The sequence below is a fragment of the Ranitomeya imitator genome, chromosome 10 (genome assembly GCF_032444005.1).
Source record: "Ranitomeya imitator isolate aRanImi1 chromosome 10, aRanImi1.pri, whole genome shotgun sequence".
NCBI classification, from domain to species: domain Eukaryota; kingdom Metazoa; phylum Chordata; class Amphibia; order Anura; family Dendrobatidae; genus Ranitomeya; species Ranitomeya imitator.
Window position 1 is genome coordinate 122349789 of NC_091291.1, and position 21711 is coordinate 122371499.

The 21711-nt window shown below is 48.5% G+C and overlaps 1 protein-coding gene across 2 annotated transcripts in view; it reads left to right on the forward strand.

Moving 5' to 3' along the window:
• The window catches only part of USP28 (ubiquitin specific peptidase 28), a 49008-nt gene that overhangs the window by 17730 nt on the left and 9567 nt on the right, over positions 1 to 21711 (forward strand). The window contains exons 8-21 of one of the 2 annotated variants that reach the window (XM_069742271.1): positions 2117 to 2254; positions 3874 to 3947; positions 4492 to 4568; positions 11478 to 11626; positions 12243 to 12370; positions 12645 to 12740; positions 14134 to 14310; positions 15017 to 15225; positions 15946 to 16016; positions 16800 to 17028; positions 17607 to 17786; positions 18125 to 18261; positions 19373 to 19534; positions 19742 to 19837. In XM_069742271.1, the coding sequence (XP_069598372.1) occupies positions 2117 to 2254; positions 3874 to 3947; positions 4492 to 4568; positions 11478 to 11626; positions 12243 to 12370; positions 12645 to 12740; positions 14134 to 14310; positions 15017 to 15225; positions 15946 to 16016; positions 16800 to 17028; positions 17607 to 17786; positions 18125 to 18261; positions 19373 to 19534; positions 19742 to 19837 (1923 nt within the window). The remainder of the gene's footprint in view (positions 1 to 2116; positions 2255 to 3873; positions 3948 to 4491; positions 4569 to 11477; positions 11627 to 12242; positions 12371 to 12644; positions 12741 to 14133; positions 14311 to 15016; positions 15226 to 15945; positions 16017 to 16799; positions 17029 to 17606; positions 17787 to 18124; positions 18262 to 19372; positions 19535 to 19741; positions 19838 to 21711) is intronic. The other variant, XM_069742272.1, reaches the window with a different exon arrangement.

A 21711-nucleotide genomic window follows, 5' to 3' on the forward strand; every position in this document is an offset into this window, starting at 1 on the left:
AGTGTCAGCCTCCTAGTGGCAGCAGCATACACCCATGGTTCCTGTGTCCCCGAATGAAGGCTCCGAGAAACAGATTTTACGGTAAGCAACCAAAAATCCTGTTATCTAGGAAAGAATGGCGTGGCCCCTTATTCTGCGCAGCCCACTACTCGGGATCATTGTTAAACCTTCAGAAATCCCAAGAATGGGGTCCTGCAAGGCTCTGTCCGAATGGACAAGGTTGAGTAACAAGCGCCCAGCACTGCTCGTGGTGCTCTCCGACAGTCCAAGCGTCCCCATCTAGTTACCTTGAGAACCTCCTTCAGAGATGGTTGACCCATATTGCGTTGAATGACCTAAAAGTTCCCCCTACATACTACCAATGTACAGTGGACCACCAATAGGTAGTGGGGAAATCCCAAGGCTAAGGTCCAGCACTGCCCTATCCAAATGGAGAAGGTGGTCAAGCCTCAAGTCCGAGTGCTTTTTCTTTGTGACCTCCGGCAGTCCAAGGATCTCCAACACTTGTTCTTTACTTGAGAGCCACCTTCACCAGTGTGAAGACCTAGAAGGGCACACATTGGTCAGACTTGGAGTTTGTAGAAGCCCCAGTCTGCTGAATCTTCAGAGAAGCGGTGATATCGCTCCCTGGCATGGAGGCTGACTACCAATATGAGGCCTCCACTTTGGAAGGAGCAGGCTTAATGTCTGCAGTCCTGAGGATGCCAATAGGTCAGAGCGGTGTTTGCTTGAACAGGTGGCCGTGAGTCACAAGCTGGCGACCCTTGTATATGCCCCAGTCTGGTGGCATCCTAGTGCCACGTTCTCAGGATTGGTAGGTTGGACACCGCCACTGATCAGTTATCACTCATCCTTGGAATCACCCTTTTTAAAAGGCCCCTTTAAGGGGTTTTCCAGGGCTGAGATATTGATGACCAGTCTGTAGAATTAGTTCTCATTAGCCCCTTCGGATGAAAAATTGATTATCCAAAACGGAGATTAATGCATTACCCAAAAGATATCTGATCGATTCCTTGCTTTCAGAAAACCATTTTAACTTTAAAGTATTGTTATAAAGCTATACCAGCATGTCCCGTTCTGTGGCTTATAGTGGTCCTGGTCCTCTTCCCACCCCACTGATTTGGATAAATTACTTGTATGGCACCCTGCAAGTTCCAAAAAACAAATGGGGAATGTCGCGTTTAATCAGACCTGCGTTTCACACAGATTTTATGGCAATTTTGACACTTAAACATTTAAAAAATAAAGCTACAACTAAGGCTGGTTTCATCTGCAGCGTTTTTACCGCAAAAAAAGCATGCTTTTTTTCCCCCCCTATCTTTAACATTAAAAACGCATGCGTTTTTTTGTATACGCGTTTGGTCACGTTTATGAACGCATGCGTTTTTTTCTGCATGCGTTCATTTGCAGAAATGCAACATGTAGTAGTTTTTGCGGCGTTTTTTTTTTTGCCGCAAAGAAACGCATGCGTTTTTCGTGGCAAAAAAACCTATTGATGTCTATGTAAATGCATGCGTTTTTAAGCACATGCGTTTGCGTTAAAAACGCATGCGTTTTTATTTAAAAAAAACCCCAGAAAACACACTAATATGCCACCCCCCCACCATAAAGGTGATAAAGGGATCCTAACCCTAAAGGGATCCTAACCCTAATGCCTTTAGGGTTAGGATCCCTTTAGGGTTAGGGTTATGATCCCTACCCCTAACTATTTCTGTTTATAGTGGGTTTTTTACTTTATTTTGATGATTGGCAGCTGTCACACATTTCTCAGCATGCGTTTAAAAAACGCAAACTCATGAAAAAACGCATGTAAACGTGTCAAAACGCCGCGTTTTTTTCACCACATGCAAAAACGCATGCATCAAAAAACGCAGCGTTTGCACGCGTTTACATGCGTTTTTTCACCATGCGTTTTTTTTTAAAACGCATGCGTTTTGAAACGCAAGTGTGAAACCAGCCTAAGTCTAAATTTTTATTTTTTTATTTTTTTTTTCCCTAAACCCCTTCCAAAATCCAAACATTTTCTAAAAGTTGACGCCTTCGAAAGTTACATAACTTTGCTCCAACGTCTTAATACAGCAGAAGACAGATGACCACAAGTAATTTGTTGTTTCAGGAAAATCGGAACATCGCGTTTATGCATGAACTCCAGTACCTCTTCGCCTTGATGGTTGGCTCCAATAAAAAATATGTTGATCCCACGGCTGCCCTGGATCTGCTGAAAGATGCGTTCCTGTCCGAGGAAGCACAGCAAGTAAGAAACAGACTGCGGGGGGTAACCTGGTGTTCGGGCAGGAAAATCTGCACTAATGGAGATTTAAAGGGTCTTGTAATCAGTCTATTGGTTTGGGGTTGCATTGACGCCTACCAGAGTTGCTGCAGTTTTTCCATCCATATTTGCTGATTCTGCTGAACTCTGATTGGCTGCAGTGGTGATCTCACCGCTGCAGCTGATCACGACCAGAGCAGCAGCATTGATCTGGGAAGGGGAGGGTTGTTTTTTTTTTTTTTTTTTAACCTGTGCCAAAAGGCACTTAATGGGTACCCCAGTTAACTAATTGGTGGTTGTGAAGACGCAGCTGATACGATTTACATTGATTCTTCCGATCACATGGTGCTCGCTGAAGGCTGCGTAACCCTGAAAATGCAGCGTGGAAGCCGCCATGCTGTTTGCCGTCTCCTCGCGTCCCCAGACTTTCTCTTGCTCAATTCCAAGAAAAAAAAAAGCATTAAAGATGGTGGCCGGTCAGGAACCTGTTAAAAGCAGAACTGGGAGCACTGGTCTCCTCTTGTCACTGTGGGAGAGGGCACCAGAGCCCAAACTCAGTCCGATCAGATATTAGCCAAACATTCCCTTTAAATACTCGAGGCTATGGCCATTTAATGTTTCCGGAGACCTGGTTTTGGCGCTGACGTTCTGCTCTGGAGGCCTCCATTATGAGGTCGCTTGTGCTATTCTTGGTGTATGAGACATCTGTGCTGATCTCCTATTATAACTCGGAGTCAGCACTTGTGTGAAGGGGATCGAAAGCCAAAGATCTTCCACGCCGTCTTTGGATATCTGCTTTGTGCTCCCCAACAATAGGTAAAAAAAAAAAAAAACTTCGTAAACACATAATCAGCAAACAACTTGCTGTATAAATCAGGTTTTTATTAAATAATTACCCCCCAAAACAATTAGGAATGTTAAGAGTCACCTTAGCCACTGTAACTTCCAGTTTCAGGAACTTCACATGCACATTAGCAGCAATAGGGGCCTGTATTGAAGCATCTAATGAGCGTGTGCAAAGGTCACTGGGAAGGGAGGGGCAGCTGTGACCTCTCCTGTTGCAGTCCTGTCTGATAACGAGACTGCTGTAAAGAACAGGGGTAATGGCTCTGATTCGTGAAGGCTTTTTTTCAGGAAACCAATGTTCTTCACACCAGTCTGGAGTCAGCTGCTAGGGATTCATGAAGAGGTGCGTGCTCACACAAGAAATGGCAATAGCGTCACTAAAATCCTACTCCAGTCCTTGCCGGAGTAAGACTTGTGGTGTAGCGAACGCCACCAATCATCATGAATTTAACAAGCGGTGTCCCCATCCCACCTTGTCTGAGGTGGGCAAAAAACTTCACAAGCGCCAAGTTGCAAAATTTGAGTGCAGCCTCCAGTCGAACCAAAACGTAGTACCTTTTCTAAAGTTTACACCAAAATGCCGGTGTAAAAGCAGTGTGACATTGGCCAGACTCTGTATCTAAATGCAGATTGATAAATGTATTAAATCTGGATTTAAACAGTTTATTTTCTGGTGCATTTCTCCTTTTTTTTTTTAAAAAAATTTTTGTTTGTTTTCCACATTGCATAAACTAATGACTTTATTTTTTGCTTGCTAGCAAGATATCAGCGAGTTTTCCCACAAATTGCTGGAGTGGCTGGAAGATGCCTTCCAATTGACTATTATTGGAGAGTAAGTTATTCCTACTTCTGTTCACTCGGGGAACTTGTGTACATATGTGATTAGGTTACACCCCGCCCTTAAAGTTTATAGACGGATGGGAGGGGGAGGAAACTGTTGCAAAGAGACAAAGCGCAGTGATGCTTTGTGTTAAGTTTCTTACCCCAGTGCTGGATTCACAGCTACACTGCTTAGTACATACGTATAATATCCTCCATGCTGCTGTTGCTTCTGACCATGAGCTATGTAGACAGGATAGCAGGAATCCCTTAGGTCTATGCAGCGTTTTGGAGAAGAGATCAGCTAGCTTCTACCCACCTGCTCAGAGAACTGAAATATAAAGAGCCTGCAGAGGGGGGAACTGTAGAAAATTGTAGGATGCAAGCCATGTAATGGCCAGAACGTTATTCCTCATGTTGCATATACAGGAAGGCTTATATTTTTTTCAACAAAATCACATGGACGATGTTTTGCCTTACACAATTATATTACATTCTTGATGGTGTATATGCAGTATGTGATATAGAACCACTTGCCTGCATTTTCCATTGTGTAGGAGGACACAAGACAAGACAGAAAACCCTATGGTGCAACTCTTCTATGGTACATTTCTAACCGAGGGATATCTGGAAGGTATGTGGTTCTTGTCCGTGTGCTCCTGTCTCCCAACTGAGCAGTGTAGCTGAGACTCCATCTTTCCTTGGCTGTTTTTTACATCTGTGCACAGGATGGCTCATGTCACTGCTAACTGTCAGGATCACCAGGTCAGTCATCAGTTTTACCCATGTTGAACTAGACTTTAAAGGGGTTTTCTTTATCGCCTCTCACTGGGGGACACAGGAACCATGGGTGTATGCTGCTGCCACTAGGAGGCTGACACTATGCAAATAAAAAAGTTAGCTCCTTCTCTGCAGTGTACACCCCACCGACTGGCGTTATACTCTTCAGTTTAGCTTAGTGTCAGTAGGAGGTGGACACGGGTCTTTCATTAGACCCTTATCTACCTCAATGTGCGTCGTTTCCTTTACAGGTTTCCCGGAGGGATACAGGGTGAACAGTCACACCTGTAGTCCCACAAAACGGACTATGAGTACGGCGTGTACTGCCACCCCGTATCCTCATAGATCCCTCTCCAGGACCAAGATCCTAGCACAGAAGCGTGCTCAGAAGTCCGGTCCTGGTTCCGTCCCCCACCCACTCGCCCACCAGAGCCTGTCGGTCGGCGGAGACGAGGACGTCCATTAGCCCCTGGACGTCTCACCCCCTTTTAAGGTTAGTACCGGCGTGGGATGTTTTTAGGTGAGTATTCTCTCCCTTCCCATCCCAGATCTTTGTTAGGGGGGTTCTTGTTAGAGGCTCCCTGTCGTTTTCTTACCCGGTCATTGACTGTATCTTCCAGTGACGGCCGGTATTCTTTCTCCTCCCTTTCTGACAGGGGCCTTCTGTCTCAGCGCGGGGCTCCTTTTAGGCCACCGCGCTCTTATCCCCTGTGGCCGGATCCCTAGACCGGCGGGGACACATCCTCAGCGCAGCAGCCCTGCAGGCGGTCGCGCCGCTTCTCGCTGCGGCGCATTGTTCTGGCGCCGCAGGGGGTTGTTATCTGCGGCCCCTTCTGCGGCGCAGCTCTGCAGGCGCTCGCGCCGCTTTCCCCTGCGGCGCATCGCTCTGGCGCCGCAGGAGGGTGTTTTCTGCTGCGCCCTTCAGCGGCGCAGGCCGCGGCGCCTGCGGCTCAGCCTTCCTCTCACCGCATCGTTCTGGTGCGCTATTTCGGCGCCGCGGCCTCTTTTCTCGGCCGCCGGTGCCTAATTTAGGCCCCGGCTTCGGCCGGGGCCTACTTCCGGTTTGTCGGCCTCTCCATTTCCGCCCCTGCAGGCAGGCTTTTTCCCGCCCGACATTCTGCGCCCTGCCCACCGGCGCCTCTGCGTCTGGCTCAACCCCCTTCCTCGTGGATCTCTCGGCCGGTGTGCACCGCTTCTCGCAGCAGCAGCAGCCCTCGCAGTGCCTCACACAGCGCGCCACGCTCCTTCACTCGCATCTTCTGTGGCTCAGCATCGCAGAATCAGCACCTCAGGGAGTCCTCCGCCGAGGACAAGTGGGACATCTTCCAGGACCGGGTCCGTGAGTAGCTGCACTGCAGACTGACACCTTTCTCTGCCCCACTGTCCCCTAACCCACTGGCATCTTCAGGGATCTCTCAAAATGTCTTCTAAAGGGGCCGCTCTCGTCCCCCTACTTCTTCATCTTCTGCCTTAGTCACATACTTTGCATGTTCGTCCTGTAACAGCAAACTTCCCTCAGGTCAGTCCTCCCCGCTGTGTCGGTCCTGCAGCAACCCAATTGTTCCCACCGCCCAGGATCCTCCGGCTGTTCCGCCCGAGAGTGATCCCCCCCCATCCCAGGATGGGCCGCCTCTGTCACAATCGGTGGCCGATTTAACACGGGTATCTCAAACCCTGGTGTCCGCTGGATCGGTTACCCCTGCAGACCCCTGCCGTGGCCAGCGGGTCGCAGGAACCGCCGCCCGAGACCTCCTTGCTAAGCTACAAAAGGTCCAGACAGGAACGTCGGTCGGAGTCCTCTTCACGTTCCATCTCTCCGCACGGCCCTCCCCCGCGGTTGGTGTCCCACCGATCCTCCTCCCCTGAGTCAGGCGAGGCATTATCTGATGCGCCCTCAGAGGATATTTCGGAGCTGGATCCTAACCAGATCGCCACCATGAGTGAGACGGTCCAGAACCTCATTTGGGCTATAAACCAAACCTGTGGCATTCAGGATCCCGCTACGGAACCCGCAGATCAGGCGGTTTCGTTTCGTTTAGACGGGCCAAACCACCTTCAAAATTTTTCGCTCCTCATCCTGAATTCGAGGAAATCCTGGCCAGAGAGAGAGAGAATCCAACCAGACGTTTTCAGAGGGGAAAACGCCTGGGGGTGTTATATCCGTTTTCACCAGAACTTACCGCCAATTGGACGGTCTCTCCCTCGGTGGATCCCCCTGTTTCCAGGCTGTCCACCAACACGGTGCTTCCACTGTCCGGCGGAGCGTCTCTGAAGGATTCTAACGACAGAGTTATAGAATCCTTCGCGAAATCTGCCTTTGAAGCGGCTTCAGCAGTGCTATGCCCAGCCTTTGCTTCCACCTGGGCTTCAAAATCCATCTCAAAATGGGCCAAGGATCTACGGCGAGGTATCCTTGACGGGGCACCTCCCGCGCAATTGGCGGAACTTGCCAACCAGATTTCCCACGCTGGTGAATACCTGGTTTCCGCCTCCCTGGATGTCGCGTCGTGTGCGGCTCAGGCTTCCAGCAATGCCGTTGCCATCCGCCGGACCGTTTGGCTCAAGGCCTGGCAGGCGGACTTGTCCTCCAAAAAGTCCCTCACTAGTCTGCCCTTCCAGGGCTCTCGTCTCTTTGGTTCCCAGCTGGACCAAATCATTAAGGACGCCACCGGGGGTACAAGTTCTCTTCTCCCAGGCTAAACCTCGTCGCCCTCCTCCTAGACGGCAGTTTCGCTCTTTTCGGCCTTTTCGGCGCTTCGCTGCGTCAAACTCCTTTTCCCAGCAGCAACAGAGGCCACAGGCACGTCAAGAGAGGAAGGCGGTGTCCTTCAGGCCCACTCCGTCCTGGCGTCCTCGCTTTTCCCAGGGTAGATCGTCCAGGCCCAGGACTGGAAGATCCACCTCCGCATGACTCTTGGCAAGACTCCAGCCCAACTCCCAAGTTGGGGGGCCGTCTTCTCCGTTTCAGGGACGTCTGGATTTCCGCAGTAGAGGATGCATGGGTCAGGGAAGTTGTATCCTCGGGATACAAAATAGAGTTCGCCTCCCGACCCAGGGATCGTTTCTTCCAATCCCGTCCTCCAAAAGATCCTGCTCTGGTTCCGGGCTTCTTCGCAGCCATCGCTTCTCTGCTCAAATCCAGGGTAATCGTTCCCGTCCCAGAAAAGGAACGGTACACAGGCTTCTACTCGAACCTCTTTGTGGTACCGAAAAAAGACGGCAAGGTTCGTCCCATTCTGGACCTCAAATTGCTGAACAGGAGGGTTCACCTGAGACACTTCAGGATGGAATCCCTTCGTTCAGTAATTGCTTCCATGGAGGCTCAGGAATTTCTATGCTCTATAGATATCCAGGACGCCTACCTACATGTTCCGATATTTCCCGGACATCACCGTTTCCTGCGCTTCGCAGTGCAACAAGATCATTTTCAGTTCGTCGCCCTGCCGTTCGGCCTCGCAACCGCGCCAAGGGTGTTCACGAAAATCATGGCGGCGCTGATGGCCATCTTAAGAGTCAGAGGCTTGGTTCTGTTTCCATACCTCGACGACATCCTCATCAAGGCTCCGTCCTTTGCTCAGGCCCACGAAAGCCTGTCCATTGTTCTCGACACGTTATCCCGTTTCGGGTGGCTGGTCAACCGGAAAAAGTCCTGCCTTATTCCTTCTCAGCGCATCATCTTTCTGGGCATGCTTTTCGACACTCATCAGTCCAGAGTCTTCCTTCCCAAGGACAAGAGATCCACCCTTTGTCGGGACATACGCTTGCTCCAGGGTCCTCGGCCTCCCTCCCTCCGATCGGCCATGAAGGTTCTGGGGAGGATGGTAGCTACCTTGGAAGCGATTCCCTTCGCACAATTCCATTCTCGACCCCTTCAGCAAGCCATTCTGTCTCAGTGGGACAGGTCGGTCTTCTCCCTGGATCGGCCGATCAGACTCTCCTTTCGGGTCAAGCGGTCTCTCAACTGGTGGCTGACGTCACCTCTCATCTCCCAGGGCAGGTCCTTCCTTCCGGTTCACTGGCAGGTGGTGACAACGGACGCCAGCCTGATCGGCTGGGGTGCGGTTTTTCGCCACCTGACGGTTCAGGGCCGTTGGTCACCGCAGGAGTCTTCTCTGCCGATCAACGTCCTCTAAATTCGGGCCATCTTTCTGTCCCTCCGCCATTGGGAAAGGATCCTCAGGGGCCTTCCAGTCCGGGTCCAGACGGACAACGCCACGGCTGTGGCATATGTCAACCATCAGGGGGGGACTCGGAGCTCCTTGGCCCTTGCCGAGGTATCCAAGATCCTCCTTTGGGCAGAGGCAATGGTTCCGGTGATATCCGCGGTGCATATCCCCGGCGTGGAAAACTGGGCCGCCGACTTCCTCAGCCGTGAGGGTCTCGCGGCAGGGGAATGGTCCTTGCATCCGGAGGTCTTCCATCAGATTTGTCTTCGATGGGGAACTCCGGATGTGGATCTCACGGCGTCTCGAATCAACAGGAAGGTTCCGCAGTTCGTCTCCAGGTCCCGCGATCCTCTCGCAGTGGGCGTCGATGCTCTGGCCATTCCTTGGTCACAGTTCGAGCTGCCCTACCTGTTCCCACCCCTTCCATTACTTCCCAAACTTTTGAAGAAGATCAAAGCGGAAGGGGTGCCGGTCATTCTGATCGCCCCGGATTGGCCCAGGAGAGCTTGGTTCGCGGAGCTCGTCAACCTTCTCGCGGACGCTCCCTGGCGCCTTCCAGACAGGCCCGATCTGCTGTCCCAGGGTCCGATCTGCCACCCGAATTCTCGGTCGCTCAGTTTAACGGCGTGGCTGTTGAGACCGCGGTTCTGAGAGCGTCCGGCCTTTCGGACCGGGTGATTCACACCATGATTCAGGCTCTGAAGCCTTCTTCCAGGATCTACTACCGCACCTGGAAGGCCTACTTCCGTTGGTGCGAGTCCAACCGCGTTCCGCCTATGGTTTTTTTCCCTGCCTTCTCTTTTGGCCTTCCTTCAGGCAGGGCTGGATTCGGGCCTGGCTCTTAGTTCCCTGAAGGGTCAGGTCTCGGCGCTTTCCATCCTCTTTCAGAAGACCTTGGCCTCTCGGCCACAGGTTAAGACCTTCTTTCAGGGGGTAGCCCACGCCGTCCCGCCGTACAGGGCCCCTGTGGAGGCATGGGACCTAAACCTGGTACTGGACGTTTTAACGGTTTCTCCCTTTGAACCTCTTAGGGAGATTCCTCTATCAGTTTTATCTTGGAAGGTGGCTTTTCTTGTGGCCATCACGTCCATTCGCCGCGTTTCCGAGCTGGCGGCACTGTCTTGCCGCCCTCCGTTTTTGGTCATTCACCAGGACAAGGTGGTCTTCCGACCCCCACCTTCTTTTCTTCCTAAGGTGGTTTCCACCTTCCACCTCAACGAGGACATCGTTCTACCTTCCTTTTGTCCAGCTCCGACTCATCCTCTGGAGCGATCGTTGAACAAGCTAGACCTCGTCAGGGCAGTGCGGATTTATCTGGATAGAACATCCTCTTTCCGGAAGACGGATTCCTTTTTCGTCATTCCTGATGGCACGCGCAGAGGCCAGCCGGCTTCTAAAGCGACTATTGCTCGATGGATCAGAATGGCTATTTTGGAGGCTTACCGGGTCAAGAACAGAGTGCCCCCTCCTGGGATTAAGGCTCACTCTACCCGGGCAGTCGGCGCCTCCTGGGCGGTGCACCACAGGGCTTCCGCCCTACAGCTTTGCAAAGCGGCAACTTGGTCTTCCATCCACACGTTCGCCAAATTTTACAAGGTCCATACCTATGCATCGGCGGACGCCAGCCTAGGCAGAAGGATCCTGCAGGCGGCAGTGGTGAGTCCTCTGACCTGATGGAAGTCTGTTTTTCCCGCCCTTGGGACTGCTTTGGGACGTCCCATGGTTCCTGTGTCCCCCAATGAGAGGCGATAAAGAAAACAGGATTTTTGGTTGCTTACCGTAAAATCTGTTTCTTGAAGCCTCCATTGGGGGACACAGCTCCCTCCCAATGTTTTCTGTTATCTGTTCTATGACTGTTCTCACGTTACAGTTCTCAAGTTTGTGGTTATGGTTTTTCAACCTTGTTTCATTATCTCCTACTGCTTTCTCACTAACTGAAGAGTATAATGCCAGTCGGTGGGGTGTACACTGCAGAGGAGGAGCTAACGTTTTTATTTGCATAGTGTCAGCCTCCTAGTGGCAGCAGCATACACCCATGGTTCCTGTGTCCCCCAATGGAGGCTTCAAGAAACAGATTTTACGGTAAGCAACCAAAAATCCTGTTTTTTACGGCATTTATAGGTTTCCCAGAGCAGCATGCATGGCTTGTAAGTCTCCTCACTCTTGACATGCGAGACCTGGCTTGGCATTCCCCAAAAGGAGAAACGTTAGCCGTTAGACTATTTTTAAAGGAGAAAAGAACTTCCTGATGGCACGGAGTCTGACGATTGAGACTCCCACCAACTCTGAAGACTGAGCCCCTCTGAGAGGAGGTTGCTCCTCCATGCCATATTTTGTCTAGCACTGCCTCATACTCTGGATTGGTTGCCGTCCCATCATGGTGGTTGTGTGCACCCCTCTATGGCACTCCCGGGACTGCATTAGTTACTCCAGCACTTAACGGTACAATAGACCTTGAATGGAGCGCCCTTCACTCGGGGTTGGGTTCAGTAGAGCCATGCTTCTGGGATCAGTGGCAGTCCATGTGGTCGGCCATGAGCAGCCTGTGATCTCCGATCTTCATACAACTCCTTTAGCTCGTCCCTTTGTTTCACCAGATAAAACCTTTTCCAACACTGAAACCTTCGGGCAATATCCCCTGCAAGTGAACGGCTTCAAAAACCTAAACGAATGCCTGGAAAGCATCACGGTGGAGGGAGAGATCGAGCCCATGCAGAACGGCAGAGCCATGCAGTACAGGCAAGAGGTCAGTAGGTCGTGTGACTGAAAAAGACGTAAAGGTCTCAACACGCCGAGCAATAAATATATATAAACTTTAATGCACTCCTTTTACCGTGAAGGCCAAAAAAGATCTACCTCTCCCTCTGCTGGTCCTGAGTTGGTGTCATGGCACATGCCCATGGCAGGCAGTCTTGTTATATGTAATGGGGTGGTGACTGCCTGCTAGGCCATGGTGGACTCTACACATAGTTACGGGTAAAAAAAGTCTCAATTTATGTTATGGGGACGAACTTAATCGTTGGGCATCTGACTTCTAAAACGCCCAGCGATCCTGAGATCACGACACTGGAACCCAAAAAATGCAGCCAGGTCGTCACTCCATTCATGAACCTGCCCGGAATCACCGAGGGTTCTATTCGGTAGTCCCATAGACCATCAGTGGAGTATGGGGCTGCAGACCAGTGGTTCCAGAGCACCAATCTCATGATCGCTGAAGGGCTTGGCAGTTGGGCCAACAAGTTAGTTCCCCATAGTATGGATGGGGGGATAGCATTATTTTTTTGGGGAGGAATAACCGTTTTGTATAATTGCTCATCCGGCCCTCTTGGAGTTTTGCTCTTCCCACATGTCTGTCTCCACAGCGATGGTTTATAAATCTTCCCCCGGTGTTGACCTTCGAACTTTCGCGGTTTGAGTATAATCAATCGTTGGGGCAGCCGGAAAAAATTCACAATAAGCTGGAGTTCCCGGAGATTATTTATATGGACAGGTACGTTGGTAAGAATGGATTCTAAGTGCTCGTGGGTGTAATGTGAAAGACTCGCATGGACTAGACGTTTTCTACTTCCGGCACAGGCTACACACGGTCTACAAATATTGGCATTATCGCCATGTTTATGAAGGGTTATCGGGTTTGCACACCCAGCATGGATAAGATGTGTCCCTCGGGTTACATCTGCATGGACCGCCTTTCCTTTCCATCTTTTCTAGTTTTCGGTTACCTCTGAAGTTCTGAGATTACTCTCTCTTTTATTTTTTTTCAGGTTCCTATTCAAAAATAAAGATCTGATTAGAAGGAAGCGGGAGGAGATCAAGACACTGGCTCAAGACATCGATCTCCTCAATCAGAAGCTGGAAAGGTAAGCAAAGATCAATAACCTTCCTGCACTAAACATTCAGATTGGTGGGATCCTCCCTAGAGGATGAGGAAACTACCGTAACTGGATTTCTAAAAATGAGAACCATACTGTGAAACATGTCCCAACTGCTGCCCTGGTCACCACATTCTTGGTGATGGCACATCTTCTCATGGATGAGGGCTTGTACATAACACTTTCAATGATGTTCAGGTCAGGGGACTGTGAGGGCCATTGTAAAACTTTTAGCTTGCGCCTTTTGAAGTCCTTTATTTTGGATTTTCACGTGTTTAGGAACATTATCCACTTGTAGAAGCCATGCTCTTCCTCTTTTCACTTTTATTACAGATGGGGTTATGTCTGTATCAAGAATTTAGTTGAAATTTTCATTGAATCCATTCGTCCGTCTACCTGTGAAATGGTACCCGTGCCACTGGCTCTAACACAACCCCAAAGCATGACTGACCCATCCCCATGCTTAGTGGTTGCTTGAAGTTTTTTGTTTGTTTTCCCTGAAAATCTGTGCCCTTTTTTCTCCACCCATGCCTTTGATTGGCCCAAGAGTTCTATTTTAATCTCATCGGTCCACAGGACTTTGTTTCCAAAATGCATTAGGCTTGTTTAGATGTTGTTTTGCATACTTCTGACTCTGAATTTTATGGTGAGGACGAGGAGAGGTTTTCTTCTGATGACTCTTCCATGAAGGCCATATTTCTGCAGGTGTCTCTGAACAGTAAAACAATGTACCCCAACTCCAGAGCCTGCTAAATCTTTCTGAAGCTTTTAAGTCAAGCGTGGGCTCTGATTTGCCTCTCTGGTAATCCTGTGAGCGGCTCACTGAAACTTTCCTTGGTTTTCCAGACCTCATCTTGACCTCCCAAAAGTAATTAAGTTATGGTAGGTATCAGGAACAGCAAACCAAAGAAAGGGCAACTTGAAAATGGTTTATCTTCTTGTAGCCTTCTCTTGCATTGTGGGCCTCTACCATTTTCCTTTGCAAAGTCTTGGGCAGCTGCTTAGAAGAACCCAATGGCGCTGTGGTTTTTTTGGCACAAGGTTAGAGGCTGGGTTTTAAGATCTGAAACCTTGGTCAAAGTTTCCTCTGGCCCATTTTTTTCCTTTTTGGAACTGTATTTTAGGAAAGTCTCTCTAGCCCTTTTTTTTAGCAATCATTTAATCTTTAATGTAATTGTTCACATGGGATCACTGGTTGTCCTAGTGGTTATACTCACCAATCTGCAAGCTGTGGACAGGTAGAACTTCCTGCAGCCATTGTGGTGTCCAATGGAACAACTGGGAACCATTTGTACACTTATGACCTTGGTTAGCGGCTCGCGCTAACTTCTAGTCCCGGCCGTATTCGGTCACTAATTTTTCTCTGAATTCTGTTTATCAGGTACCTAAAATACGGCTCTGGCAGCAGCCACTGCTCCCTCCCAGATATGCTTCGCTACGTGCTGGAGTTCGCGAGCACGAAGTCTGCGGCAGGAAGCCCTGCTGCGGCGGCGATGGATAGCGCAGGGCTTTCAGCAGACGACTCCAGCTCCTGCGATACTCAACCACAGGAAAAAGGGTAATTTAATTTACGGTAAAGTACAAAGCTATAAAATAGATGTTCGCGCTAACCTTGTAAATGAAGCGCCGCACAGCCAAAAGCAATCTTCTCCATGCTATTCGACGCGGATTACAAAGCCTGAGCTTCTTTCCTTTTTGTTTTATGTGGATTTCTTTCTTGGGCCAAGATGTGAGTTACGTTGTTTGTATCGTCTCCGACAATAAAACGTGCTCCGCTCTCGTCACACAGGATCCGCCATCAGTGGCCATCTTTTATACTGTTAATCTTCATGGTTATATTGTACGGTCTCGGTACTTTTACTGTTCCATGGTCAGGAGATGCCCCCTTATTAGGTTTGGAGACATCCCATGGAGGAAGACTCCTTCTCTTCTGGCTTTGGCAACTATGTGCAATAAGTCAGGCCATTTATTCCCATTAAGTTATGACCCCTCCAAATGTAACTCCTTCCTCCAGAGATGGGCACTAAAAGTGACAATGCCCAAGGTCCTTTCAAATTATGGCGGTAGGAAATGCTTTAATCTGGCATGCGTTTTTTTTTTTTTACATTTGCATGCCAGGTTAATGGGTAGAATACCTGATGGTACTGAAGCATTTACCATTATTTTGCACTAATCAGTGGAGATTTGGGTCTGACTTTTACTGTACAGGATATTTCTAGTTGAATCTAAGCCTGACTCTGGGGTCTTGTGTGTATTGTGTCCAGGTTGATAGACATCACCTGCAATGAACAGTTGGACAGTGACTCCACAATCTACGGCTCATCCACAGAAACGGCATCCTCATTACCTTCTCAACAAAGCCACTCCGCAGCCGGCAACTCTCCAGCTCCCCGGACCATCACCATGGAGGAGCTCCAGTCTGTGGAGGTCTGCTTACAGAGGTGGAAAACTGAGGTCGAACAGGACATGCAAGGTGAGGGGGGTCAAATGAGCCTCTGGTTATGGGATGGTCACTAGGCCACCATCCCATAAGATCGTGGCATTCACTTCACATCTCATGCTCCACATTGGTCGTATGCAGACATGGGGGAAACGCTGGCCTGATATGTGGGGGGCTGGCTGAGTGGCCCTTTCAATAACTAAGCCAGCCCCATGCTATTCTTATTCATAGACAAGGCAGGAGACCAGCTCCGTCATGTGCATGCATCTGGCCATGTGCGGTCTGATGAGAAGCTGTATTTCTATGATGCGGAATGGGGAAATACCTGCGCCAAAGTCGTGCAAAGTGCAAAAAACGCTCTTCTACATAGCAGTTTACTTCCAAAGAGCTGCAGATGATGCGCAAACTTCTGCACCAAATACTTCACGTGTGCACGTGGCCTTAGAGGAATGGGGCCACTTAGTGCAACTGATCCATGCACCATAATTAGTATCATTAAAAGAAAAAAAAGATAAATCCCAATCCAGCCCCTCGTGCCCGAGCAGCAGGTATCACGCACCTGTCCAGGTACCAAATCTGTGAAAGTGATGTAATTGGGGTAGGAGAAGGTTGTTACCTGCAGAAATCATGCCTCATACTCCCCTCTGGATATAGAACTGAGCAGCGTCTGCTTAACCCTCTGAGTCCCAACTCCCTTGTCTCATCCCTTCCTCAGTCTGCAGCAACATTAATATTCTTTACTTCTTTCTGAAGACTTGCAGAATTCAATTGCCCAAATCCGCAAAAACATTGAAGAGGCTTACCAAGATCCGGAGCTATTACAGGTAACGATACATGGATCCTCTTTGCTTTTTTTTTTTTTGTGTTAAATAGATCTTTCTTTTAAAGAAAATGTTGAAGAAAACTTAGTTGGCAAAACTTATAAAATAAATAATAAATATCTTCTGCTTGTCATGCAACGTCCATATGGGCAGGTTGTCTGCTATTGCAGCACATGGGAATGTTCTACATCGGTGTTTGTTCCACTCCTGGCTTTGGCCTAATCCGGATACGTCTAATAGAAACCCGTCACCACTTGTGTATTTTTCACCCTCTCCTGGCTTTGGCTGTGAACATGGCGTTATCAGAATATCCCTCTTTCTAGAGGTTACATATGGTGTCGTGGTTTAGTCGCTTGATCACTATGGGTGGGGGGGTTTCTTTGTGGAATAATCAATGAAGCGTGGCCAGGAAACAGCTGAGAATTCAGCCTGCGTGAGAGCGGGAAACGTGGTGGGTTTATACGGCAGAAACCGTGCGGGGACATGACGAACTATCACTAGGGCCTGGGACTTACAGGCTTCTGACTGCATGCCGTCATCTTGCCCTGCTGTTCCACCAGCGTCATTACCCCGTCATTCAGATCCCGTCCGTCCCAAAATAATATCCTGAGCTCATGCTGAGTCAGCGGGGAGCCAACTGTCAGCAGGAGCGGTCCCTGATCTCTCAGTACCGACAGATCGGCACCTGTTGGTTCTTGAGCCCAAATTAAGGTTAAATAGTCCTGGCTAAGTCCTTTACATTATTGCTGTGATGTTAAATCTTTTTTTTTTCTTTTATTTGGTTAGGTTCCATACAGGCTTCATGCAGTGCTGGTTCATGAAGGCCAGGCCAACGCCGGGCACTACTGGACATATATATACAGCCATACCAGGCACTGCTGGTTAAAGTACAATGACATATCTGTTACAGAAGCCACTTGGGAAGAGCTCAAAAGGGACTCCTATGGAGGCGTGCGAAATGCCAGCGCTTACTGCCTCATGTACATAAATAATAAGCTACCTTATCTCATTGAGGGTAAGTAACCATCACTGAGAGATCAGGTTACAGCTGTATATTGAAGATTATGGAAGGGGAAGGTGGGAGAGGCAAAAACAGACCGAGACCTGCTTCTTTTTTTTTTTTTTTTTTAGTAAATTTTATCTTGGCCCAGAGCTGTACTCGCATCTACATTGCTCAGTACTGCTGTGTAATGCTCTCCATGCCTCTGTTGTGGCTTTGATGGAGACAGAAGAGCTTGCATAAGAGGAAAGAGCAGGAATCCCACATGTCTGTGCTTTGTATGGAAGAAATCCTAGGTAGTCTCCAGTCGCTGACTTACAAAATGAAAGAATGCAGAGGATAAAAAAAAGTAAAATGCATAAAATTGCCATAAATAATATTCATGTGAACGCCTGTTGTATTGGTTTGATTGCTCCTAGCCCTCTCTGCTCTTCCAGACATGCACATATTACTATGGAGGAGGGGGGACCCCATATTACACATTCCATAGCTCAGCAAACCCCCAGCATTGAAGGGTCCGTCCACGTGAATGGGCAGCTTGACATCCAGTAAGGTTGTAATTCTACTTAACCATTTTATTTATTTTTTTGAAGACCTTGAAACTGGACAACTGGAAGATAAAATCCGCAATCTTCCTGGAGGCTTTTCCCGCTGGATTAGAGATGAGAACCTAAGGTTCGACCAGGAGGTGGCGGAATGGGAGGAGGCCCACTCCTGTAAGATCCCACAAATGGAGCCGCCGCTCACTTGTGAAGAGGACACCCTGTCCGGTGGTAAATCCCCCTCCAAAGTATAATGGCAGCACCTTTTGTGAAGATTTGCGGAATATTTGATTCCATAAAAAAAAAATGCAGCTGTCATTTAACACACTGCCCTCCTTTATTATAAGTTTTTCCTGCAGTGGCCACCGATCGTGCAGGAAGTAGCAGCTCAATGATGGTTTCATAGAGGGTTCCTGGGAAGAACTATTAAGGAGCTGCAGTACTTCTCCAATTTGGAAGATGTCAGTCACCCCTTAGTATTGGGGCCTCATGACCAGGCTGAGCTTCATATACTAGGGGGAAAAAAATGAATTGTATGAAGTCTTTAATTTACTCTCCTATCCTTGCAGGCTCGACGCAGTTGAATGAGGAGTATCGCCAAACCTTGTTGACGTCCTCCATGAGCATCAGAGATCAGACTGACCTTGCCATAAAAAAAACTGCCGACTGCTATAAGAAAAACGGGGTAGAAGCGGCACTAGAAGAGGTAAATTAACTCTTGAGCTCCTGTCTTGGAGTAGTTGGGTGGTGTGTATTTTCATGGCGGTGTCCTGCACCATATGCATCAGGTCACTGGGCAGTGCTGATGCCTGCCATGAACCATGCACAATCTGGCACTTATGCCGGGTGCCATGGGCTCCTTCATTCTGAGAAAGAGTCCCATAGACGATGCACGGAGCATCTACTTGAACATACAGTGGCCACTCCATTGGGACGAGGCCTCTCTCGCTACCTTCTCACTTTTTTTTAAGCACAAACTGGCGATGTTTCTGGTCATGTCAACTGGGCAGCTACTTCTCTGCTCTGTCAACTGGACACCTGGTCTGGTTTGTCAGTGTCACTGCTGAAGTGGAAGATCTGCTCTAACGTGAGGTCAGTGGAAGCTGAAGAGTTGCCACCTGAGCCAGGAGAGGTGGTCACAGAACAGGCAGTTGGTAGCGGTCTTGACACGTTGGAGGGAAATCCAGATCTAGGATAACCACTTTAAACATAGATCTAAGTATGATTGCTTGGGTGTAACCACCAGATCCCAAGGAAAAACGGTCCCTAGTGCATGGAGCCATAGTGAGCATGTCACCAGTCAAAGTTTAGACTGTGAATGGAGCGGTCATCGCACGTGATCCACAAAGGGGATCTAGGACCACCAGTGTCATGTTCATAACCCCAGGGATCAAGCATTTATCACCTTCTCTAGGTAACGGGGTTATTACGAGTTGGTAATTAGATTGGTGCGCTCTGTAGAGAGGCTGCAAGATGAGGCCAACGTGTGCTGTTTTTTTTTTTTTTTTTTTTTTTTTTTTTTTTTTTTTGAGCATGAGATGTGCATGCATTTTAAAATCTGGAATCGGTCAGTGTTCGCCATGTTGGTCTAGCGGGGAGTTTGTTTGATTTGTCATCACATTCGACTTAAACGGGGGCCTCCTGAGAATGGGGGTGCTATGCACATCTGACATAAGTGGCTGGCCCGCCGTCAGCAAGTTGTCATACGGGATAGATAATGCGACTTCTGTCTTGTCTTTATGCAATCTTCTTTTCTTAACCCTTTTCCTATCTGTCCCTATCTATTTTTTTTTTTTCTTGTTGTGCCGCTGTCCCAGCCGTCCGATCCTGAGCCAGAGGAGGCCGGTGAGCCCGAACCCACGCTCTGCGATCAGACGGGGGAGAAGGAGCCGCAGCCCAGCTCCCAGATCTCCGAAGTGGAGATTCCCACAGTGGGAAAGATACTGGTTAGAGCCGACGCTGATGGATATAACGAGGAGGTAGAGGCGTAGGGCCGGCCATGTAGCGCCAATGCTCGGCACGTACATTCTGTAACTGGTAATGATGACACTTCGGAGAACATAGCGGCTCGTTCTGGGATGGGACTAATGTTTCTCCAAGTCGTGTTTTTTTTTTTTTTTTTTTTTCTACTTTTCTTTGGTTTGTCACCCTGACACTTTTCTCTCCTCATTCGTCTGCGACGCTAGATGATGCTGTGCCCCGCCATGCAAGGTGTCATCCTGGCCATACTTCAAGCCCGCCAGGTCTTTGATCGAGATGGGCCTGAAGCCGGGCTTGTGAAGGTATTCTGAGCTGTGCCGTGTGCTAATAATCTGTGAAATCTGAGCTCTTTGCTGCTGTGAACTCTAACGTGTGCACTCGTCCCTATTCTACTGTCCTAACACCCATTGCATCTTTGAAAAAAAAAAAAAAAAAAAACAACAAACTTAGGTTTTTTTTGTTTTTTTAAATAAAATCTGCCAAAACTAAAAAAAAAAAAAAAAAATGCAGAAGTGGACGTCTTCAAATTGCTGTCCACTTGTGTGTAATCTGTCTACAGAGACATCAAGACTGATTACAAATAATGTGGGGGTGGGAGATGGGTCTTGTTGCTCTTACAAGGGGGTGGAAGGTACACTGAATATTTTTTTGCCATAAAGAAACTTGAGAAAAACCTATAAAACTTGAGCTGAGGCCAACGTTCAGTGCAGACCAGCTGCTGGATAATGGCGAAAGTAATGTCTATGGTCAATTGAGAAGTTCCAGTGCCTATAGTGCTGGCAGAATGCTGATGGCCAACCAAAAATGGTGGCGGTGTGAGGTTAAAGGTGCTCAGTCAGTACAGTTCCTGGACATATTAGACTGACGTCCTCCAAAAGGGGTGAAGAGGATGAGCGCATCCAGCCCAGGCTTCTCTGAATAGATACAGTAGCTGGGGGAATGTTCCAAACTTCTGAGAATCAAAACAGAAGTCGGGAAGCTGCTAATGTACGGTTGGGTGGACATCATTGGATTCTCTACATTATCGATCTATATAAAGCAAAGCTGCAGGCGGTGGCACATAACGCTGCCATTGTGCTGGGGCAGAGTAATGTGCTGGCCGTGCCGCCAACACACTGGCTTCTCCCATCCTCCATTGCTCCGTGGTCGTTCCTTTCTGTGCTCCAGGATGTTTCCTCCAATGCATTTGCATACTTGGACCTTCACGTTGTGGACTCTGCCGGCCGAACTACCAGAGCAATTACAAAAGGAGAAATTGCAGAAGTGGTTCTCGATCTATGCAAACTAATAGGCTCAGGGTGGGGTATAGTAAATAGAAAATAACCTATACTCTTAACTTGTAATGCTCTTCTAATGTGTGCCCTTAAATCACTGTCTGCCGGGAAGTGTGACATGATCACTCCACTGCAGCCAATCTGTGATCGACTGCAGTGGTCACTTGGCACCCCTTCTGCCACATGTTAATACAGCCTTAAGACCTTGGAGGTTTGTATGTGTTCGTATGTGTGTTTGTGTGTGTGTGTAAAATATATATATATAATTTATTTTGCACTCCCTCTTATTGTTTTGTTTGACTTAAATCTGCAGAATGTCGATTCTTTCAGCATTTTTTTTGCCGCAGATTTCTCCCATCCCAATGAGGGTGAGAATCTGAACAAAAAATGCACCTATTTTACTGTTTTGTTTTTTTTTGTTTTTGTTTTTTTTCTGCTAAAAATTGCAGAAATTTCTGCACCATGTGCACGAAGCCATACACCCCCTGCTCCAATAAGATGGCGGACCACTTTAATATGAATGAGTGCGAAAAATGGAGAAAAATTAAAAAATCAGCGCTGTAACACCAGTGGCGCTGGAATGTCAGGGGCACTTAGTTAAGTTTTTTGCAAGGTCCAGCTGAGCAGATGCCAGTAGGGGGCCGCCTGTGGGCGGTCGGGGTCTGTAGGGGGCGCGTAGCCTGGCACCTGTGTGGGCTTCGTGCCACCTTGAAGCGATTACTTTGCTCGGCGTCTTTAGCTGCTCTTGTTCTGTGAAGAGCACTGTCAGCGCCACTATTGTTCATCTGCAAAAAAAACATGCAAATGTGTTTTGGAGCTGGTTTTCACATCTATTTCTGTCGCCACATGCATATGCAGAGCCGCTTGGGTTCCAACAAGATAATTTTAGGCTGCACCGTGCA